This window comes from Neolamprologus multifasciatus, chromosome 11 (assembly GCF_963576455.1).
Source record: "Neolamprologus multifasciatus chromosome 11, fNeoMul1.2, whole genome shotgun sequence".
Lineage (NCBI taxonomy): Eukaryota > Metazoa > Chordata > Actinopteri > Cichliformes > Cichlidae > Neolamprologus > Neolamprologus multifasciatus.
The window spans coordinates 21,543,399-21,563,584 of NC_140449.1; the positions used below are offsets into that span (position 1 = coordinate 21,543,399).

The following is a 20,186-nucleotide window of genomic DNA, read 5'->3' on the forward strand; positions in this document are numbered from 1 at the left end:
AATTTCCACACAATGAAGTTATAAGTTGGTAAAAATAATAATAATAATAATTAACTCTTTTAATGTAGAAATTTGCATTTTTGTGAACCTCAGGCGGAGCGGTGGCTTTGTGTCGATCATCGATCGTCATTTCGCTGAGCCAATGGCTGGTTCTCGTTCCAGCGGATGTTTCGCAATGACAGGCGTGAGATGTATCCAATCAGAGTTTATAGATTGGATTTAGGGCGGGATCCCAGCAAGGAGGTGGGATTTTAGCTACCGTCCATCTTCAGCTACATTACAGTGAGCGAGCTTGTCGAAAAGAAAACACAATTTGGAAGTAAAGAAGACTTTCTGGAATTAGTTTTGGCTCTATTTGAAAAAAGACAAACGAAATCCCATACCCTAGGTAAATGTCGTACACAAGTATAAATCTAGATTGTCGGCTTGACCCAGTATCCCTTTTTCCTAAATCTGACTAGCTGGCAAGCTAAGCTGCTAACTAGCATTTTATGCATTAGCTAGCATGTTAGAGATTGGAACGGATTCTGTTATTATTGTGCCTTTCACAACGCAAAACCACAATATAAAGACTGTGCTGGACCCCAAATTAATAATGCATGAATATGAAGTTGTTCTGTCAGCATGCACCGGGGCAGTTCCAGGAAACGGGTCGGTTAGGAACCGAGCGAGGTGGAAAGGCTAAGCTACTGGCTAGTATTAACGTTAGCTGAGTAGCGTTAGCGTGCTAGGTGGCTAAATTTAGCTGACAACCATGTCATTTGTGTTGGAAATATTAGCAAGGTGATATATGACAATACTAGGATGGAGAAGTGGCCATAGAAAACTTTATTTTCATTGAGCGTGCATAAATTCTGAAGCTATGGTGTTATTTAGCTGCTAACGTCAGCCGGGTAGCTAGATTGAGTTAATGTCAGGTTCACTGTGGAAAGCGATGTTACGATTCCTCTTTTGGAGGGATTTTTGTTTGTATTGACACACGCTTCGATTTCTTCACCCAGATAACTTCGTGACAGACGGAATGTGGACATTGTCGTAGTCAGAGCCATGGCTGACAAGAGAAAACTTCAAGGTAAAAGAAACTGTCTTCAGTTATGTTGCACAATATGAATCGCGTTGTAGGGTCTGCTGGTGTACAGGAAACTTATTTCCTCTTGCATGCTCTTACTGTTTTGAAAGAGTTTATAAGGTCTTTTGGTAATGCATTATATTTTTTCGAATTTGTGCAGGTGAAATCGATAGATGTTTGAAAAAAGTAGCTGAAGGTGTAGAACAGTTTGAAGATATCTGGCAGAAAGTAAGAGATTCTTCCATTCTGTATTTATTTGTCTATTTAGTAACTAATGAGGAAAAGACACAGTATCTAAATGATTTGTTTACATTTTAGCTCCACAATGCAGCAAATGCAAATCAGAAGGAAAAATATGAGGCTGACCTCAAGAAAGAGATTAAAAAACTTCAGGTAAGAAAGCTTAACAATGACCATGTAAGTATTCAAAATTAGCTGTGTGCTTTTTAAAATGCTCATCATCTGTGCTCTTTCAGCGATTGAGAGATCAAATAAAAACATGGGTGGCCTCAAACGAGATCAAGGACAAAAGGCAGCTAGTTGAGAACCGCAAACTTATAGAAACGGTATGGCTCTTCACAAGTGTACTTTTTTTTTTTTTTTTTTTAAGTGTTGCATTTATATTATGTATAACTAAAGTACATTGTTACATCAGACCTGAAGTAATTAACAGCTAATTGGATCTTTTTTTTTTTCTTTAGCAAATGGAGCGGTTCAAGGTGGTGGAACGTGAAACAAAAACAAAAGCCTACTCTAAAGAAGGCTTGGGGCTTGCTCAGAAAGTGGATCCAGCTCAGAGGGAAAAGGAGGAAACGGGACAGTGGCTAACAGTAAATACATTTATGTTTATCTATGCTTCTGTGCATGATTTTTTTTAACCATTTATTTGGAAAAGGCATAGACAAAAAACTTAACAACTTAACAATTGTATCAAATCAACCACAGATATTCCCAAAACATGGTTAAATTAATAAGATCTGAAAAAATTAACACTCTTTTTTTTCTCATCTGCAGAATACAATAGACACTCTAAATATGCAGGTGGATCAGTTTGAAAGTGAAGTGGAATCTCTTTCAGTTCAAACAAGAAAGAAGAAGGGTGATAAAGAGGTGAGTCATCCCATGTCACTCTCTGAAAGGATGTCTGTTTCTAAACTGTCTGCTTAAATTTTAACTGTCTGTTAAATTTTTGGTTAATATATCCTAACATATACACACACTTGTTTTTTGTGTCTTGTAGAAGCAAGATCGTATTGATGAGCTCAAGCGGTTGATTGAGAGACATCGATTCCACATTCGAATGTTGGAGACCATTTTACGAATGCTGGACAATGACTCCGTGCCAGTGGATGCAATCCAAAAGATCAAGGATGATGTTGAATATTACATTGACTCCTCTCAAGATCCAGACTTTGAGGAAAATGAGTTCCTGTACGATGACTTAGACCTGGAGGACATCCGTAAGTAGAGCACTGTCTAGTGTGCGAGTGTTCGGTTAGGTTTTGCTGCTCTTGCTTTACGATACCAGAAATTCTAGTCAGTTAAGAAATTATTCTCACTTCATTAATGTAAACCAACAGTTACCTGTTGGTTCAAAGATGTTATGATGCCACCTGCCACTTACCTGGGGTGCAGCTGTGGTAGATTAGCCCCTCTCTCTCTGCACTGGGAAGTTTTGAACAAGTGATGTACAAAGTAAGATAGATGAACCAGCACAGCTTCATTGTAATTGGATGTAGAAAGTGATTATATGTTAGCTGTGTCAGAGTAAACTGATACACTCTGACTCGAATGAAGTGATGAGAAGATGGACGTTAACCTGCTGGTAATACTTGGTTGGTCCCACTCAGCAAACTAATCTGCATGTGTGCATGTTGTACACAACACAAAGTGCCACACAGTTCAGTGGCATTTAAAACACGTTTAGTAAACAGTGTTACATGGCACAGCCATGGTTTCACCAAATCCATCAGTTCCTGCAGTGTTTTGAATGTTTTCATATTGTTTCCTTCCTTTTGGGCAACTAGTCTGTTCTTTCTTCTTGTTTCAATGACTTAGTAAAATAGTTGTTTACTACATCACTAGTATTATCGTTGATGTCATGACAATATCTGATGCTTATCTTTATGTCCTACTCTTCTCTTGTAGCTGCAGCGTTAGTTGCAACTTCTCCATCGGGCCAGGGCAACGTGGAAGATGAGGTGTATCTCCACTCTAGTAGCACTCCCACTTCCACCACCTCTTCTTCACCCATCCCTCCATCCCCAGCCACTTGCACTGCTGTGAGTTTGTGTCTTTTTTTATCATTAAAGTTTTGGTCCTGGTGTTAAAGGGATGTTGGGTAGTTAAAGAACATTCTGACACAATTGTGCATATATGCCTGTCTCTTTAAGTTTGCACTTGGTTAACCCACCCACATGCCCCATTGTATTATAATCCACTGGCTAGTATGTTGAATCTACATTTCAAAAGTGGATTGTCATATCAAAGTATCTCCTCCTATAGGAGAATTCAGAGGACGATAAGAAAAGGGGACGGTCGACAGACAGTGAAGTTAGTCAGGTGAGAGGTTCGCATCTGTGCTGTGTCAGTAGATGAACAGTTTAGCGCAGCGCTCTTCATCCTTGGTCCTGGTGAGCCATGGTGGCTGAAGGGTTTTGGCCTCTCAGGCACTAAAATGGAGTTTCTCTGTGGGACCATGGTTGGAGACTTCTGATTTATTTTTTTCCATTTTCTTCATATATGGGCCTCCATAGATCACAGTAAACTTTGCTCCTTATGCATTTTAGATCTGTTCATGCCCTCTGGTCAGTTTTACTTGAGATGCCTTCCTTTGATGTTTATTTCCAGTCACCTGTGAAGAACGGCACCCCATCCTTGCTATCATCTTTCTCTTCTTCCACCACCTCTGGGTCCTCCTCATCCTCCTCCCTTGTGTCCATGGCAAGTGTTGTCGGAGGGATTCCTGCAGTGCCCACGAGCAGCAGTCTTATAGGAAGCTTCAGCAGTGCGGTGCAGCAACATCAGCATCAACCTGCACAACAGCAGCAGCAGAATTCTCAGCCGCCAAACCAGTCGCAGCAGCAGCAGCCACCTCAGACGAAACCCTCAGTCCCTTCAAACAACACCCCCAGCCCACCCAGCAACCCACTTCTCCCAACGTCTACTGCCCCCTCTCTTCCTACACCCAACACATCCACTTCATCAGCTCCCAATTCTCAGTCACAGTCCACATCTGGACCCACATCGGCATCCAGTTTGGGACTTGGGCTGGGCCTGGGATTGAGCAAAGTTGGCATGACTGGGACAAGCAGTGCCAATCAAATGCCAGGGCTAGGGATGGGTGGCCACCCCACTCCTTTAAACACAATGGCAGGGCTCATTTCGGGTTCAACACCTGCCCCTTATGCTCAGGCAGCAGCATCCGGAGGCTTGGGTTTGAGCAGCACCACTCAGTCAAGCATTTCAGCAGAGAGCAGCACTTCCATACCCACCTCTGGCTCCAGTGGAGTCACCACCAACGGGGCAGGAACAGGGCTTGGTTTGCTGGGTTCCAGTCCAGCCCACAACTCTCTGAGTGGGAATATTTTGGGTCTGGTTCCTGGGCAAAGTGTGGCCCCTGGTACCTCTCAGGTTCCCCCAAGTTCTGTCAGCTCTACCCCAGGAGTAGTTGGCATGATGGGAGGCAACGGAGGAAACGTTGGTGTGGTTGGAGGAGTAGGAGTGAATTCTGCTCCTGCTAGACCACCAAGTGGACTGAAGCAAAATGGAAGCACAAGTAGGTGGAAGTTTTGCGGTCCTTGAGTTCATTGTGAGATTTCTATAAAAGTTTTTTTTTGCTCTAACATGTCCTTCACCTGCCTGCAGGTTACAGTGCTGTGGTGGCGGAGAGTTCCACAGAATCGGCTCTAAGCACACCGAACCAGTCACAAAGCAGCCAACCCTCATCTCTCAGTTCCTCAACCAGTCAGCCGTAAGTTATTTCTCCTGAAACTTGACACGTTTCTTCTTGTTCTTGTCATGCTGGTTCTTAACTTTCTCACCATTGTTCCGCCCCACCTTCTGCAGGATGGACAATGGTCCCAGTTTAATCAGCTCCATCACCCTGCCTCCCAGTTCTCCGTCCCCCTCGTTCTCAGACAGCACACCGGGTGGAGGGAGTCTTCTCAATGGGCCCCACTCCTTTTCACAGGCCTCTGAGGGGCTAAAGGTGAGCCATACCAACGAAGTTAAGTTTGAGCGTGTAACATTGGCATCTTTAGCTTGGAGCATGGATGAACTTGCAGACTTGAATCAGTTTACTTTTGTTTACCATACATAAATGATTTCCTTTGTCTGTGAGATATTTTAAACTGTGTTAATGTAAATAGTTATCAGGTCTGATAAGTTGTCTTTTCTTTTTCTTTTTTTAAATGAACCCAACTTATCTGTTAATTAAGTTGTTTTCATTGTCACTTTGAGCTTCAAGGGTTGTGCAGCAGTAAGCAGTATAATGGGTCAGTTATTCATGTTTACTCTGAAACATTTCAGTGATTATAAGTGAAAAGTTACAGTAAAATATTGAAAAACAAAAAGAATATATTTGTTTTTGGGAATAAAAATGACCCACACATAGTTGAATCAGCCATATCACACCAAGAATAATAGGCCATAGTGTTAGCAGGAGCATTACTAGGAGCACTTCCATCAACATTTTCTAATCAGGTCTGTCAGTTCAGCTCAACAGTGACCGCCCACTTTTTAAAGGTTCTGTTTCTGGAAGTAAATTTCCAGAAAAATCTTATATGAAAAAACGATTAATCTGTGAACCAATCCAATCAGCTACGAGGTGAATCATTATCATGTAACGTTTTTAACACACAGTTGATTTCAAACAGATTTGTTGTTTGTATAGGAGCACACAGCAAGTCTGCTTTGGATGATTACAACATAGTGGCTCATAATCAAAATCGGAAATGGAGAATATGAATGATATGATTGATGTAGGAGCTCCTGAGGTCAGCAGATAACCAGCTAATTGAATTGTTTTTGAATTGAGACATTCCTGTCTGTGCTGGAATCCATAGTTTTTGCTGCTGAGTATAAAATTATTAAATTATCCCTGAGTGCCTACAAACCTCTGCTTATCACATTTATAACAAACACACACTTACCGAGCCTCATGTTACTGCCAGAAAACACGCAGATCCTGACTTTTGTCTGTTTGGAGCCTTTCTGCTACAGGTAATAACCCCTATAAGCCTGATATATGAAATAATTGCTAGAAAATTAAATTCCAAGCATTTTTTAAAATGGAGAGTTTATTGAACAATCTGACAAATTTGTTTAAAAATGTATTAGATTTTACATTTTTTAATTTTTTTCTTAAATTTATTTTAAAAATTTATTCTGCAATTTAATCTTTTTTTCAGGTGTAAAAAAAAAAAAAAAATCACACCGATGCTCTAAAGTCTCAAAAACTCACAAAAAACTGTGTGTATTAAATATTATAGACTAGGTGTTAAGGGGATGAATGCATACATTTAGACAGGCGCTCCTGTCTTTGAGCAGTGCACCTGACAGAAAAACATCTTGTTCTTAAAAGTTTTATTAGTAGCTGATCTTTATTTAATATGTTGTTTGCTCTTCTAGTATTACTTTCTTCTAATGCCCCCATTCATCGTGCTTCCACTTTTAAGCTCCAGTAACTGTATGCTGTTCCCAGTTTAATGTGACTTTGTCAGCCTCTGTGTGTTCACATTAATGGGGCCTTGTTCCCTCCTCAGGCACCTGAGCCTCTCAGCTCTCTGAAGGCGATGGCGGAGAGAGCAGCGCTGGGATCAGGCCTGGATGGCGAGATTTCCAACCTGCATATAACGGATAGAGGTCGAAACGGTCAGACCTTTTTTACCTTTTTTCAGCTCTTTATGATGAATAAGCAGATCACGTTTTTATGCTGCTTCCTGTTTTTTTGTTTTTTTTAAATAATAGTACAGTAAAACATTCTTACACACTGCTCATGGTAACATAAAGAGTTAAGCCTAAAGTGTAAAAAAACAATGTATTTTTTTTTACAAATTAATTTATTATGTCTTTTATGAAAATAACAAACAGTAGTTTGTTGCTGCCAGCTGTTTTTGTGAGGCAGGGTTTTTTTATGTGTGACATATTTAAGACATTTCCCTTTGTTCTGGTAACATTTAGTTTTCCTTTTAATGCCAGATTGTTACTGCTTCGTGAACATAATTATGAGTTTTGCTGCCAAAGTGTAGGAAGGAAAGTTCCTGTTTTGATCCTTTCCAGCTCGGCATTTTTATGCTTCGATTCACAGAGGAGGCAGAGAGTTTAGAGCAGTCTGGAGCCTGAGTTATTGGCACATAGGGATTGCTTATCTTAAAACACACACACACACACACATTTTCGTTCATTTGTTATCCAGTTTAGAGTGTCGGGGGGTGGAGCCTATCCCCAGGGTCAACTGACCAACATTCATGCTCACACTCACAGTCATGGCCAATCAAAAATCACCCGCTAACATAACATGCAAGTCTGTGGACTGTGGGAAGAAGCCAGAGTACCTGGAAAGAGAGTGTAGAAAGGTCCAAACTTCAGGTCAAGGCCTTTTTTGATTCAAGCTACAACCATGAGGCTAGATTGTGTCTGTAATTAATTTACTGTTGGAATGTTCTTACTCTTATAAAAACAGAGTTAGTACAACTAAAGGAATAACCTTAAAACTTTACCTTCAGTTGCTCGCCCTGTCATTAAGAGTCACATCTAACCATACCGCACACAGATGATGGGAAGTGAGGCGGTGCTATGGCTTCTTGTTTAATTGAAGATAGCCTTTGCTTTTTCTGCATCCTGCAGATATCTTCTCTGGTTCATCTGCAGCACCTGGCACACCTGCCGCGCCTCAGCCGTCCGTGACAGAGGTCAACATCCCCCCATCGCTCGGTGTTTGTCCGCTGGGTCCAACCCCTCTCCCCAAAGACCAGCTCTACCAGCAGGCGATGCAGGAGTCGGCATGGACGCACATGCCCCACCCCTCTGACTCTGAGAGGATCAGGTGAGCCCATCACAATTTCCTTTAGCGTCATGGGGGGGGAGAAGATGCACTTTTTTTTCACAGTAATTTTGCAAATTTACTTTGATTATATGAAACATTTGCATTGTATATGCATATTGCTGTGCTAAAAAAACATGTAGGACAGCTTAAAATGTGTCATAAAACCAGATTTCTTTTTCTTTTCTTTTTTTTAAGCAAATTTGTTCTTAATCACTAGTTTTATTAAATTAAGAAATAATATAGTCCCCATTAGTCTCCAGAAGGGCAATAAATAAGTTTGTGCTTTAGGGCAAGCATACCTTATGTTTAAGTCACTATCATATAAATGTGCAGTGTTCTGCAGTTTCAAAAAATACTGTGCAAAGGATATGGCAGGTGAGAAAACATGCTGTAAACAAAGAATGCTTTCAAAAATGGAAGTGTTAGTCATTTATTTTCATCAATCAACAAAATGCAGTGAATGAACAAAAGAGAAATCAAATCAATATTTGGTGACCACCCTTTGACTTCAAAACAGAATCAATTCTTGTAGGGTTTTTTTTGAAGGAACTTGGCTTGTACGTTGTTCCAAACATCTTGGAGAACTTGATGTAGGCTTCCTCACATCCTTCTGTCTCTTCATGTAATCCCAGACGCATTCGATAATGTTGAGATCAGGGCTCTGTGGGGGCCATACCATCACTCCCAGTACTTCTTGTTCTTCTTTACGCTGAAGATAGTTCTTAATGACTTTGGCTGTATGTTGGGGTCATCCTGCTGCAGAATAAATTTGGGGCCAATAAACGATCATTTATATTTCTGAAAGCATTTTTTCACACCTGCCTAAAACTTTTGTACAGTACTGTATATCCGTGGTTGCACAAATTTTGGGGAAAAGAGCCCTTTGCGTTGCTCTGTGGCTTAAAAGTAAACTCTTTTCTGGTGACTTCATGGGCTCAGTTGCTAGTTTTTGGTTGTAATGAATAATTTATGTAGTTAATTTCTTAAATTTTTACTATTATTAGAGTCAGAAAGGAGAATTTATCCAGGGAATGCTCATTCGGTAATAAAGGGTCACACACCTGCTCGGCATGACCAGTTTCAGGGAGCAACTGGAGGCTTCGCAACGGAACCTCAATAAGCAAAAAGATGAACCTGTTGTACCTTAAAGTGTTTGTGACATCTGTTGACACTAATAGAAAGTTCTGAATATTCACGTGTGGCTTTGGGTAGTGTGGATGGAGTACTTTGTTAGAGCAGAAATGATCAGTGGCTTTGATCAGTGGCATTCATTAAAGAGTTTTCTGTTTCTGTCTTAAAGGCAATACCTGATGAGGAATCCATGTCCCACCTTGCCCTTCCATCATCAGGTCCCACCTCATCACTCTGACTCCATAGAGTTCTACCAGAGACTGTCCACAGAAACTCTCTTCTTCATCTTCTATTACCTGGAGGTAAACACTCTCCATGTAAACTCACACGAATCGGTTTGATTGTTTGAGTTTGTAAACTTGGAGCTTTTTCCTATGATTTGGTTCCTTTTCACACAAAAAACTCAAAAGAAACCTCAGCGCAAACCAAAATGCATCGCAACAAACCATGTGAAAACTTTTAGTCCGCTTATTGGTTAGATGTGGGACGGGAGCAGAATGATTTGCTATATAAGGTGGAAAATTTACAATAATTTTACAGCTATAGTTGGTTGCCTGTACTGACCGTTTTTGTGATCTGGACATCTATGGTGCACTGCCGCATCGCACAAAAAGTGCACGTGGCTAATGAGAAGGACAGAGTTGAATTAAACGGACTAAACACACTGAATGTCTTTTTTCTGTGATCTGTTAAAGTTTGTGAGCATAATGGTTTTATTGACTTCTCTCTCAGGGTACCAAGGCTCAGTATCTGTCTGCCAAGGCTCTGAAGAAACAGTCCTGGAGGTTTCACACCAAGTACATGATGTGGTTCCAGAGGCACGAGGAGCCCAAGACCATCACAGATGAGTTTGAACAGGTCCGGGTTCATCTCCGCACAGTGATTTATGGTCATTGTGGTGTTGATTTGTTAAGGTTTTTTTTATTCTTACCACTCTGCTGTTCCCTTAGGGCACTTACATTTACTTTGACTACGAGAAATGGGGCCAGAGAAAGAAGGAGGGGTTCACCTTCGAGTACAGGTACCTGGAAGACAGAGACCTGCAGTGACGGACGGACGGAGGGACACAAAAGGACAGAAAAGACAAAATGTGCTGCTGTTGACATTCCGAGACTGAACTCCAAACTGTGGATAGAGATTGTGATGTGTAGTAGAAACCCTCTCCTGAGATTGGAGACTGGTGTCTGTATAGGCTGCATCTCAAATGTGAAGCCCTTGCTCCTCATGTAGTGCTTTGCTTTTGACCAAAGAAAATGCCCCGTGGGTCTGATCAAATGCATCGCGCTGCACAAGCTGGGAGGGTTCTCGTTGGAGATCTGCATTTGTGCCTGTCTGTGTGCACACTCAGTATGTGGCATTAGGAAAGCCTACCCATGCATGTTTCTCATGTTTAGTTGTCTTTTTTTTTTTTCCCGTTTCAACACGATTCTCTGTACCACCTACCCGACATCAGCCTGGAAGCCTTTTGACTTGACACAAAACAGACTTTTGGATTTGATTAAGTAAACTGCCCATCTCGTATTTACTGTAATTTGGTGGTTTAGAATGGGGACGTACAGTGGACATTTAGTCATGGTGTGTAGGAATGGCTTCTTTTAAGATCCTACAATGCCTGTTAAATATGGTCACTATTGAAGATAGTGAGCGGTTATCAATAGTTTTATTGATATTGTCTTGGTCGATTTAAAACGCTGATTGAGAGTGACCACAGGGCCTCTCCCTGTGACAGGGAAAGAGTCCTTATTGGACATGGATTAAATTGCTATGCAATTGAACTGGTCTCTGACTCCCTCTCTTTACAAATAAAATGTTTTTAAGTTAACGTGTCAAGGAAAATGCATTATTATTGCGCCTTCATGTTTGTGACAAATTAATAAACTTGTAAACAACTCTTAAAGATAGGATTTGAGACATTAATCTACTTGATGTTTAATTTTCCCTCAGTGTGAAAAGGCCATGTTGAGCAGAGGGAAATGTACCTACACCCAGGTCACCTCTTATTTCCTCAAAAGTACACACAGCATTAGATAATAAATCTGGGTTTGGTTGGGTCAACTTCCCAGCTTTAGCCAAGGTTTTATTCTGTTGTTACTTTATCCCAGACTTCACTGAGTTCAGTTTACCACCTGATATTTCAGTGAAAGCCCTATACAGTGAATGTGCACTGACTAAACTGTTTACATGTAGAGTTGAAACAGAAATCCTAAAATTCAGGTGGTAAATTTAACTCGTGGGTTCAGTAGAAAGTGTCTCGTCTGCCGTGGTTGTTCCATTGTGTTAGCCCGAAGAACAGTAAGATTTAATCTGGGATGGGACGCATCCTACCTTTTCCTGGCAGTTTGAATGAGGGAGAGTGTTAAAACCGAATCAGTTTTCCATTTAAGCAACCATGAAGAGTTCTGTACCACAGGTTATGTTGTGTGTGATTTGTTTTCAGGCTTTTTTTTTGTGGGAGGGAAAAGAGGGGGATGAGGATGTGGGAGGGGAAAAAAACAAGGAAAATGCAGCAAAGTTATGAGAGATTTGCCTTTTATAGATTCTATTTTTTGGGCTTTTAAGGTTTACAGAAAGGTCAGTGAAACTGCTAAAATGTGAATTTCAACACATATTTACAATTTTTCTCATCACAGTTCTGCATGGGAGATGTCATAAATGGGGTTATAACAGGATTGTAAAATTTCAATAAATACTTTTAAGAAATTATCCATCAGTGTGTGGCGTAAAGTCCTGTCATTCCTACATGGAATATGGATCCACATATTTTCCATCACCTTTAATTTGTTTTGTTTTTTGGTGTCCCCAGAAATACCAGATGACATAAGGAAAACAATATTAAGATCTGCTGCGTTTAGCTTCACTTACAGTAAGCACACCTGACATGCACCTGCCCATCAAAGTAACTACACATTACTTGCAGATTTAAATAACTGTCATAGTGCTGTTTGGTAGCTACACAAAGCAAAAACCTAAATTACCTGTAAAATGATGCAACCTTGTTGCATCAGCTTTCCTCACAAAGCAAAGCCTGTTCTGTTGCTGACCGTATCCCTTTATGACACAGCGATAGGTACACTGTGGTCATGGCAACTTAACCTGCTTCCAGTAGGTTACGATGACATTTGACAAAGCTCAAATGATCTTCACAGTTGCCTTTGAAATGTGGTGAAACATGAGATTTAGATCAATAGCTGATAACTACAGCACCTGTGTGATCGTTTCCATCACCTTGTTGAATCAAATCCATAAAAATGTAAACTAGTTCTGGTGACAAAGAGTCCAACCCAGTACTAGCAAGTTCCTAATAAAGTGACCGTGGGGATTTTATCTTATTCGTAGCAGTTTTACTTTCAGTAAAAATAAACTCTGTATTAACTCAAAATTCAACATAATTAGTTCAGTTTCACTCGAAATAGAAGATCAAAACAAACAGGTATAAATTCAAATGTCACAGAGGAGGCTCCTGTTTTTTGTTTTTAGAAAAAACACATACCTACAAAGTGAACTCTATATTTTATTTAGATGGGAAAAAAACCCTTAAGTCGAAACAAGTTTCAAAAAATAAAATAACACGAGGTGAGCCAAATTTTAAAATATACTTTCACAACTGTGCAACTGTCCATGTGCAGGGTGTCCGTATGTCTTCACATCTTAGCTTCCTTCTTGACTTTGAGGAACTCTGCCATGTTAGAGAAATATTTCTGGTTAGCTTCAGCCACCTTCTTCTCTGCAGCCTGCGGGTTCACGATCTCCAGCCCCTGCAGAAGGAAACAATAACAGATTTAAAAACAAACAAATAAACAAACAAAAAAACAAAACCCCAAACTCTCGGCAGGTCTTTACTTAATGAGTCGCTTCTTTTTACCTGGAGAGGTGTGAATGCTACGCTGGAGCTGGTTCCTGAAGAACGATCTCTGACTGTGGACTTTCCTCCATATGTCATGCTCTGCCTCTGCAACGTCCTCTGTGGACAAAAGCCAAAATGTTAGAGATGATGTAGATACAAACACCAGCAGGAGAGAAGAGCGCATTTACCTGGAGGGATTTGGAGATCCTGGCTTTGGTGGCCTCGTTGACCTGAGCCTGCCTGACTCTGCCACTGCCGCTCTTCCCCAGCTGACCCAGACTGAAGCCCAGATCCTCCTGATACGCATCATCTTCAATCTGCAACACAACACAGGAAAAACTATTAACTGGAGCAGGATCACCTTGTAATATAATTAACCATTGAAATATCAATGAAGTCCATGCCTGGATTACAGAACACGCCGCAACAGGGGTTAATATAACAATGAACAAATTTAATTTGCTTTACTGTAAGAGTTTTCTCAAATTTCATCAAAGGACTTTACTTTCTTTATTAGCAAAATATTCAATACGTTTTAGACTTTTTCAAATGTGAAGTTCTTTTTAAAGGACTGGATTTCATACTTGTTAGGACCGTTTTTAAACAGTGGTTTAAGGTAACGAAGACACATTCATAACAGCCAAGTCTCCATCCACAGAGATCAATAAGCAGCTCAGAAACTGCACATTTATTAACAGAACAGAGTAGAAACTGTTTGTACTGCAGTAAAGTCATCTTGCTGAAGCTCCTTCACAGTGTTGGGGGAAGTCTCGGTGAGTACAAAATAAAATAAAAAAAGCTCATCTTGTTGGGTGCTTGAAAAGAAAGGAACTGGACCTCCTTAAGTTTGTGAAGATGTTCTCATCCAAGAGACTTCTTCAGCTCTAAAACAGAACAGCTGACAGAGTTCCAGGTTTTCATTGTGGCTTCTATTTGAGTTGGAATTTTCAACTGGAATACCCCCTTCTCGTCGGACTTCCAACTCAGAAATTCAGAGCAGCCCCACCAGTCACAACTGCACAATCCAAGATGGCAGCAGTGGATGTAAACAGTCATAAAACATGTAACCTGTACAGCCACAGTTGTGTACATCGTGTCATCTGTTTGTTGTTTGGTTTCTCCTATGAAGTACAGCGACCTTCTTTTCAAGCACTCGGGACTACCATGACCTGGATAACTGAGAACCTACGCAAACACCTCATCCTGTTACACTGGCTCTGCTGCACAAAGCTGGTGCGAGCCAAAAGTGAGGCTGCTTTGAGTCGTCATTCATCCCAGGTCTGAAATTACTAAAAGCTTTCAGTTGCTTCCTTATTCATTAGGGATCGCCCATAGCAGCAGTCTCCTCCTTTGCTTATTAGGCAAATGTGTAAATCCCTACATTACTACTAACCAGAGGAAGAGAAGAGATTCCTCCTGCATGTCTTCATATTTAGCACAGGTCTATATTACTATATTATTATTTTTTGTGTTAATGTGGGAATAAAGAAAAATATATCATTGCTAAACATGGCTTGCATTATGAGCATTTTATTAAAACCTCTATTAAAGGTTTGGCTGTAGTGATTTTATATACACATTACAATTTGTGCCTATAAAAGAGTTGATGATCAGTCAATTTAAGGTCGTAAGCTTCGTCTGGCGTGATGGTCCCGACGATACATTGTGCAAGTGACTTTGAGCAGTAGAAGGTTAATGCATACACGCTTACAAACACAAATAATTATAAAAGGTTTTAACATGTCAGGGCTGAACCCTGACATATTAAAACCATTTTGAATTGAGCTTTTGGGCGAAGATCTATGCTGATTGTGTCACAGTATCAATCTTCCCACGTGTGTGTTCAATAAAATCATCGTTTGACTGAACTCTTCTGGGCCAGTGTTTGTTTGTTCTCATCCTCAATATTTGGAATTCGGGACATTAACTACTTTGTACGGTTTTCCTTCATTAAGAGCATCTTCTTTGAATAAAAGAAAAGAATGCTAAATGAATTATGGATCATAGTCAGACATCAATAATGAAACATGAAATATCACTGGATTAAAAACAAATCTTAAAAACAGGAGCAGAGAAAATATGTACTGACCTCTGCAAAGGTCATCCTGTTGGCATGTTTTCTGATCTCAGTCAGCCCGAGACGCTCTTTCATCTTTCGGTACCTGCAAGAAAAGAGCAGCAGAGCTTGGTTATGCCATTCACTGGATATTTATAGTCGTTGGTGGTAGTCTAAACTTGGCTATGAAAGTTACGTAAGCTTCTTGCAGTCTTCCAGGATGCTGATCTGTGTCATGCCTTGTTCTGTTTCTGCTGATTTTTTTTAACCTTTTTAAATAAATGTTAGATCAGTTTAATCTCAGTAACCTTCTCCCTCTTAAAAGATTCCAATAATCATCAATTTCCATCTCCAGACTGCAATCCTCTTTAGCAGTCTATTCTGGCAGGCCTGTTTCAGGTAGCTGACAGATTGTTTACCTCCTTCCTCCTCTCTTCTTCCTCTGTCCATCCAGCGGGGCTGGCAGTGGTTTGACTTGCTTCACGGGTGGAGGCTCCTGCCATTTATCAAACTTCCTTTCGATTTCTTCTTTTAGATCATAGCCAACCTGCAAACAGTGACAAATATTTTTAAGCCAAATGAAACAAAAATAAACTTGATTATTTCCTCAGTTGCAAATAATTTTGCATGTAAATATGAAAAATCCAACCAAATATACATCAACAGACAAGAGAAATCATAATCTCTGTATCTGCTGGTACATTTATTCTTGCTCTAATACACAAGGCATTTATAAGACTTAGGTGTTCCTTTAAGAGAATCACCTTGCCATCTGAACTCTCGTGGAAACTGTCCACTCTTGCGGCCAGAGTGCATTTTGAAGCCACCAGACGAGCTGCCTTCCTCCTGAGATCCTGAAGGAGGAAAGGACACTGTTAACCGTCACGCTGAACAGAATGCATTCATGCAGTTTGTGCTCATATATTCACTGACAGGTGGCAATGACTGCACAACATCGCAGTGATAGATGAAGCCGGTGTGAGGGAGCAGAGAGGTGCTGCTGAAGCCAGAGAGGGTTCTCCTCTGCGCTCCCAGCAGCATCAAGTTACAGGCTGGCATCTTTGACAGGTTAGTGAGGCCTCCGGCGATACCTGCATCCACAGGAGAGACCGGACAGTCACCGAAACAATCCTCAGTGAAGATGATGTACATTTGTAAACACTGTGCAGTCAGTAGATTTCTCTCACCCATGATCTTTGCAGCTGTTGATGCTCCAACAATGATGGACAGGTTTGGTGCAATGAATGACATTCTGGATTCTACATATTCATAAATCCTGTGTTTAGACTGGTTCAGCTCCAGGGCCATGTCGCACGCCTCCTCCAGCTGCTTCAGTTCATCCTCACTCAGCAACGACCTGAAGGCACAAGTGGCACAGTCGCCGTTCAGTTATAATAATAACCAAAAATACATAACAACACAAACTCTTTCCTCCTTGAAGCTCTACTATCGATAACCCTTGTTTCTCTTGTCAACTTCGATAGGACTAGGTGTGCATCAGAAATCAGTGAGGGTGATCTCTGCTATAACACAGGTTATAGCAATCACACAAATTCATTATTCTTATAGCTTGAAACACTGAAATTTACAGACCAAGTGAAATTCAAAAGAGCAGAAATGTAGTTCAGAGCAAAAAAGGAAAGGTTGAAAACTTTGAAAACAGGAAGTATTCAAAGTAACTTTTTTAAGACTGAAGGAAGTTTTAATTTTGCAACTGTTCAAATATAAATCACTTCAAAATGAGGTATAAAAGTTATGGCATTTATGAGACTCAAAGAAGAAGTCTGTGTTTAGTTTGTGTTTCAGACCTATTCAGATTTTACAATTAATATTCCAAAATTGGAAGTACTTGGCTTTTATCCAGTTGTAAAAATAAGATATGATGATAATAATTTTAATTTTATGTAGCACATATATTCTGTTATTAGAAATGTGTATTCTTATTACTGAGGTTTATATCAATAGGGAAGCTGGATAAATATAAACTGATAACTTATGGAGAAGGGGTAAGATTGTGCACTTCTTCCCACTTCTTCTCGATATGTAATAGTAAGAGTGATACTGAGTGTATTTACTTATTATTTAAAAATAATCTGTAAATGATTTTTATTTTAATAAAGAAAAAAATGAACGTCTTATTGATGCTTTGTAACTTAACTTAGTTTCCCCATCCCTTTCCTATGAGCTACTGTCACTGATTATTATAAAATAACTGCTTAACACTTTAGTTTTGAGATGCACTGATTACAATTTCCTTGGCCTATTCCAGTTTTCTTTAAGTGTGAAGAAAACTGGAATAAAACTGTGGTCAACACAGCAAGAAGGTTCTGGGTCCTTCATGCCGTCTGTGTCTGTGTGGGTTCTCTTTAGGCTTCCCCCCACAGTCCAAAAACATGCATTCATGGTTGTGATTTTAAATTGACCATAGGTAGGAATATGAGTGTGAACAGTTGCCCATCTGTGTGTTAGCCCTGTGACCTGTGCTGGGTGTACCCTACCTCTCCCCATTAAGCTGGGATAGGCTCCAGCCCCCCAGTGTTAGCAACCCCATAGTTTTTCCTTTCCAGTAAGTGATTTAAGGTGATTCTAAAAGGAAGTGTTCACAGTGAACTACATGAAACTCTTCTGGTGAGACGGGGCCTTTAAATCTTATAAACTTACCCCTGTGTGGTTGAGGCTGTGACACTGACAACCATAATGGTGGCGTTGGTAAGAATTTGCTGCAGCGTCTCATTGTTTTTGCATTTCTCCAGATTGTTTCCCAGCTCCTAGATACAAACCACAAAAAAAAGAAAAATTAGGGGAGAAAACATCATGTTCAAACAAACTACAGGAAACAATGTTTTTAACAGGTTTGCTTGCAGTTAAACAGAGAAATTTGAAAGCCAAATTTGAAAATTTTAACTGCAACATAATTTTCAATCTGTGCAGTTTTAAACTCTTTAATCATGTCAGTTTTGTTAAAATGAGAAATCCTAAATCTAACTAAAAAACAGAAACAGTCAACTCGGAGCTTCTTCTTTTTTTGAATGAATACATAGTTTAGCTCACCTTGACAGTACGGATGTAATCCAAAGAATCCGGCACCAGAGACTCCAGCTCTGGAAACCTCTTGGAGTATTTGTCCCTGGTAAACTTGTGGATGATATCTGGAACCAGATCAAAAACACAGAGGACATCTCAGGTTATAAGGAAGAGAGCTAAATCTTAAAACATAGCATTATGGATCACCAGAGAGAAGAAGCCAACTCACTGAGCTCGTTGTCGATCTCCACTGTGAGGTTATTAGCTGCGACTATCAGTCTGTATTCTGGGTCAGCCTCGACTGGGCCTGAGACTAAAAGCAAACACAAAAAAAATAATAACAACTCCATGATGACTCTGGGTTACCATAAAGTTCAAATTAAATGTGTTTACAGAGTAAAACAGAAATGAATGGAAACTGATAGTGAGAAGAGCCTTAAATAATGATAACAACACTCACCCTCTGAGTTCTTACGCTGCTTCCCAATATATTCAGAAATTTTGTCCATTATCTCTGAAAACTGTAAAACACACAAGAGTCACTCTGGGAAGAACAGAGCAGACATTTTACTGCTAATCTCAACATGTGTAAAGCTCTTGTATGTTACAACTCACCTGTTTGCTATTGCGAAGCTTTGCAATAGACGCAACGCTCTCAGCTTTACTGTAGTCCACCTCCATCTCCTCTGGGATGTCTTCCAGCCCTCCGTCTGCACTTCCCTGGTTCGGCTCTCCATCGCTGTCCCTCTCTTCTTCTGGGTACAGCCCATCCTCTCCCTCATCTCCGGCCTCCTCCAGATCAGCCAGGAGCTCATCTGCCAGAGACATCTGCAATCGATGGAAAAACTGTGAGGACAGGCAAAGCCAACTAGGATCAGTTTCCCACAGGGTACATGAGGTTGTCACTGAGTTTGGTGGGGTATATGTTCTTTATTTGCTGCTGTTGATGTAACTCTGAATTTATTTATTTTTTATTAATGGTCTGGTTACATAACTTGAGGATCCCATTTTGACTGTTTTCTAAGGGCTTATAAAGCAATCACTGCAGACGCACGACCAGCAACTAAAACAATATTCTTATTCTTATAAAAAAAAAATAAAAAAAAAACGTCTCTAATATCCCCTTCCTTAATAATATTATTTGAGCACTAGATACTTAATACTAGTTTTACTCATTTATCAAACAATACAAATACAAATCAAATACAAAAAGTGTGTCAACACAAAAACTTATGGACCTCACTGCGTTATCAAGCCTGAAAGAGAAATCCATCTGTAGACATATTTTTGTGTTTCTGACAAAGAAGCTCTTCTCAGACTCGTTTGAAATACTATCGAGTCCGTGTTCAGTTCCTCACACATCATCACCGCCACATAAAAACTGCGAAGTATTAAGTCTGCTTGCATCTTTGGGTTTTCGCTGGCTGTGTTTGGAGTTAACCAATGTTAGCTAGCTAGCATTATCGAACGTTGGTCCGACGTTACTGAGCGATTTCTCAGTAACTTTGACATACCTCAGAGTTTCAGAGTCCTACTGGTTTAAGAAAATTGTTAAGAGGTCCAATGCAGGTTTCAGTCGCTTTGAATAGAAATACAAAATGATTTGTCCCTCTGTTTTCTTGACTGTTTGCAATCCGGTTGTGTGGCGTAGATGTACTGCTGGTCGCAGATTAAATACGTACAATCGCAAAGCTTTCTGGGAAACTGTGTCAGTACACTTCACAATCACAGAGGGTGTTTTTTGTTTTGTTTTGCCTTTTGCCACAAGTTTGATTATCTATCTATCTGTGAAATATATACAATACACACATAAACTCGGTGTACAGTACAGTGAAAATATGGATTAAGATATGTTTGAATGCTAAATACGATGGTCTAAGTTGATCTGAATGTATATGTGTAATTAGCAAATATAGGTACTGGTGAATACTAATGATGAGTTATATTTATTTATTACAATATGCTTTTGGGTGTAACTGCAAATGTAAAATTAACCACTTAAAGTTGTTTTTTT

At 40.1% G+C, this 20,186-nt stretch overlaps 2 protein-coding genes across 4 annotated transcripts; one reads left to right on the forward strand and one right to left on the reverse strand.

Moving 5' to 3' along the window:
• Nucleotides 1–228: 228 nt before the first annotated feature.
• cnot3a (CCR4-NOT transcription complex, subunit 3a) lies at nucleotides 229–11,070 on the forward strand. Of its 2 annotated transcripts, XM_085176595.1 has the most exons (18): nucleotides 229–388; nucleotides 1,002–1,072; nucleotides 1,230–1,297; nucleotides 1,388–1,462; nucleotides 1,546–1,635; nucleotides 1,771–1,899; nucleotides 2,084–2,179; nucleotides 2,310–2,529; nucleotides 3,218–3,351; nucleotides 3,575–3,631; nucleotides 3,920–4,847; nucleotides 4,937–5,042; nucleotides 5,138–5,279; nucleotides 6,835–6,943; nucleotides 7,919–8,117; nucleotides 9,418–9,550; nucleotides 9,981–10,106; nucleotides 10,199–11,070. In XM_085176595.1, the coding sequence occupies exons 2-18, from the start codon at nucleotides 1,048–1,050 to the stop codon at nucleotides 10,295–10,297; spliced, it is 2,736 nt and encodes a 911-aa protein (XP_085032721.1). In that variant the 5' UTR covers nucleotides 229–388; nucleotides 1,002–1,047; the 3' UTR covers nucleotides 10,298–11,070. The 2 variants fall into 2 exon arrangements, with proteins under 2 accessions (XP_085032721.1, XP_085032722.1); XM_085176596.1 differs by lacking the exon at nucleotides 3,575–3,631.
• Nucleotides 11,071–11,760: 690 nt separating this feature from the next.
• On the reverse strand, nucleotides 11,761–19,866 carry prpf31 (PRP31 pre-mRNA processing factor 31 homolog (yeast)). 2 transcript variants are annotated; one of them, XM_085176598.1, is made up of 14 exons: nucleotides 19,687–19,866; nucleotides 18,788–19,000; nucleotides 18,633–18,693; nucleotides 18,402–18,485; nucleotides 18,200–18,297; nucleotides 17,810–17,916; nucleotides 16,336–16,505; nucleotides 16,082–16,239; nucleotides 15,913–16,002; nucleotides 15,568–15,695; nucleotides 15,182–15,254; nucleotides 13,281–13,409; nucleotides 13,111–13,209; nucleotides 11,761–13,003 (listed from the first exon to the last, which is right to left on the reverse strand). In XM_085176598.1, the coding sequence occupies exons 2-14, from the start codon at nucleotides 18,998–19,000 to the stop codon at nucleotides 12,890–12,892; spliced, it is 1,524 nt and encodes a 507-aa protein (XP_085032724.1). In that variant the 5' UTR covers nucleotides 19,687–19,866; the 3' UTR covers nucleotides 11,761–12,889. The 2 variants fall into 2 exon arrangements, with proteins under 2 accessions (XP_085032724.1, XP_085032725.1); XM_085176599.1 differs by lacking the exon at nucleotides 19,687–19,866 and adding an exon at nucleotides 19,411–19,650.
• Nucleotides 19,867–20,186: the final 320 nt, after the last annotated feature.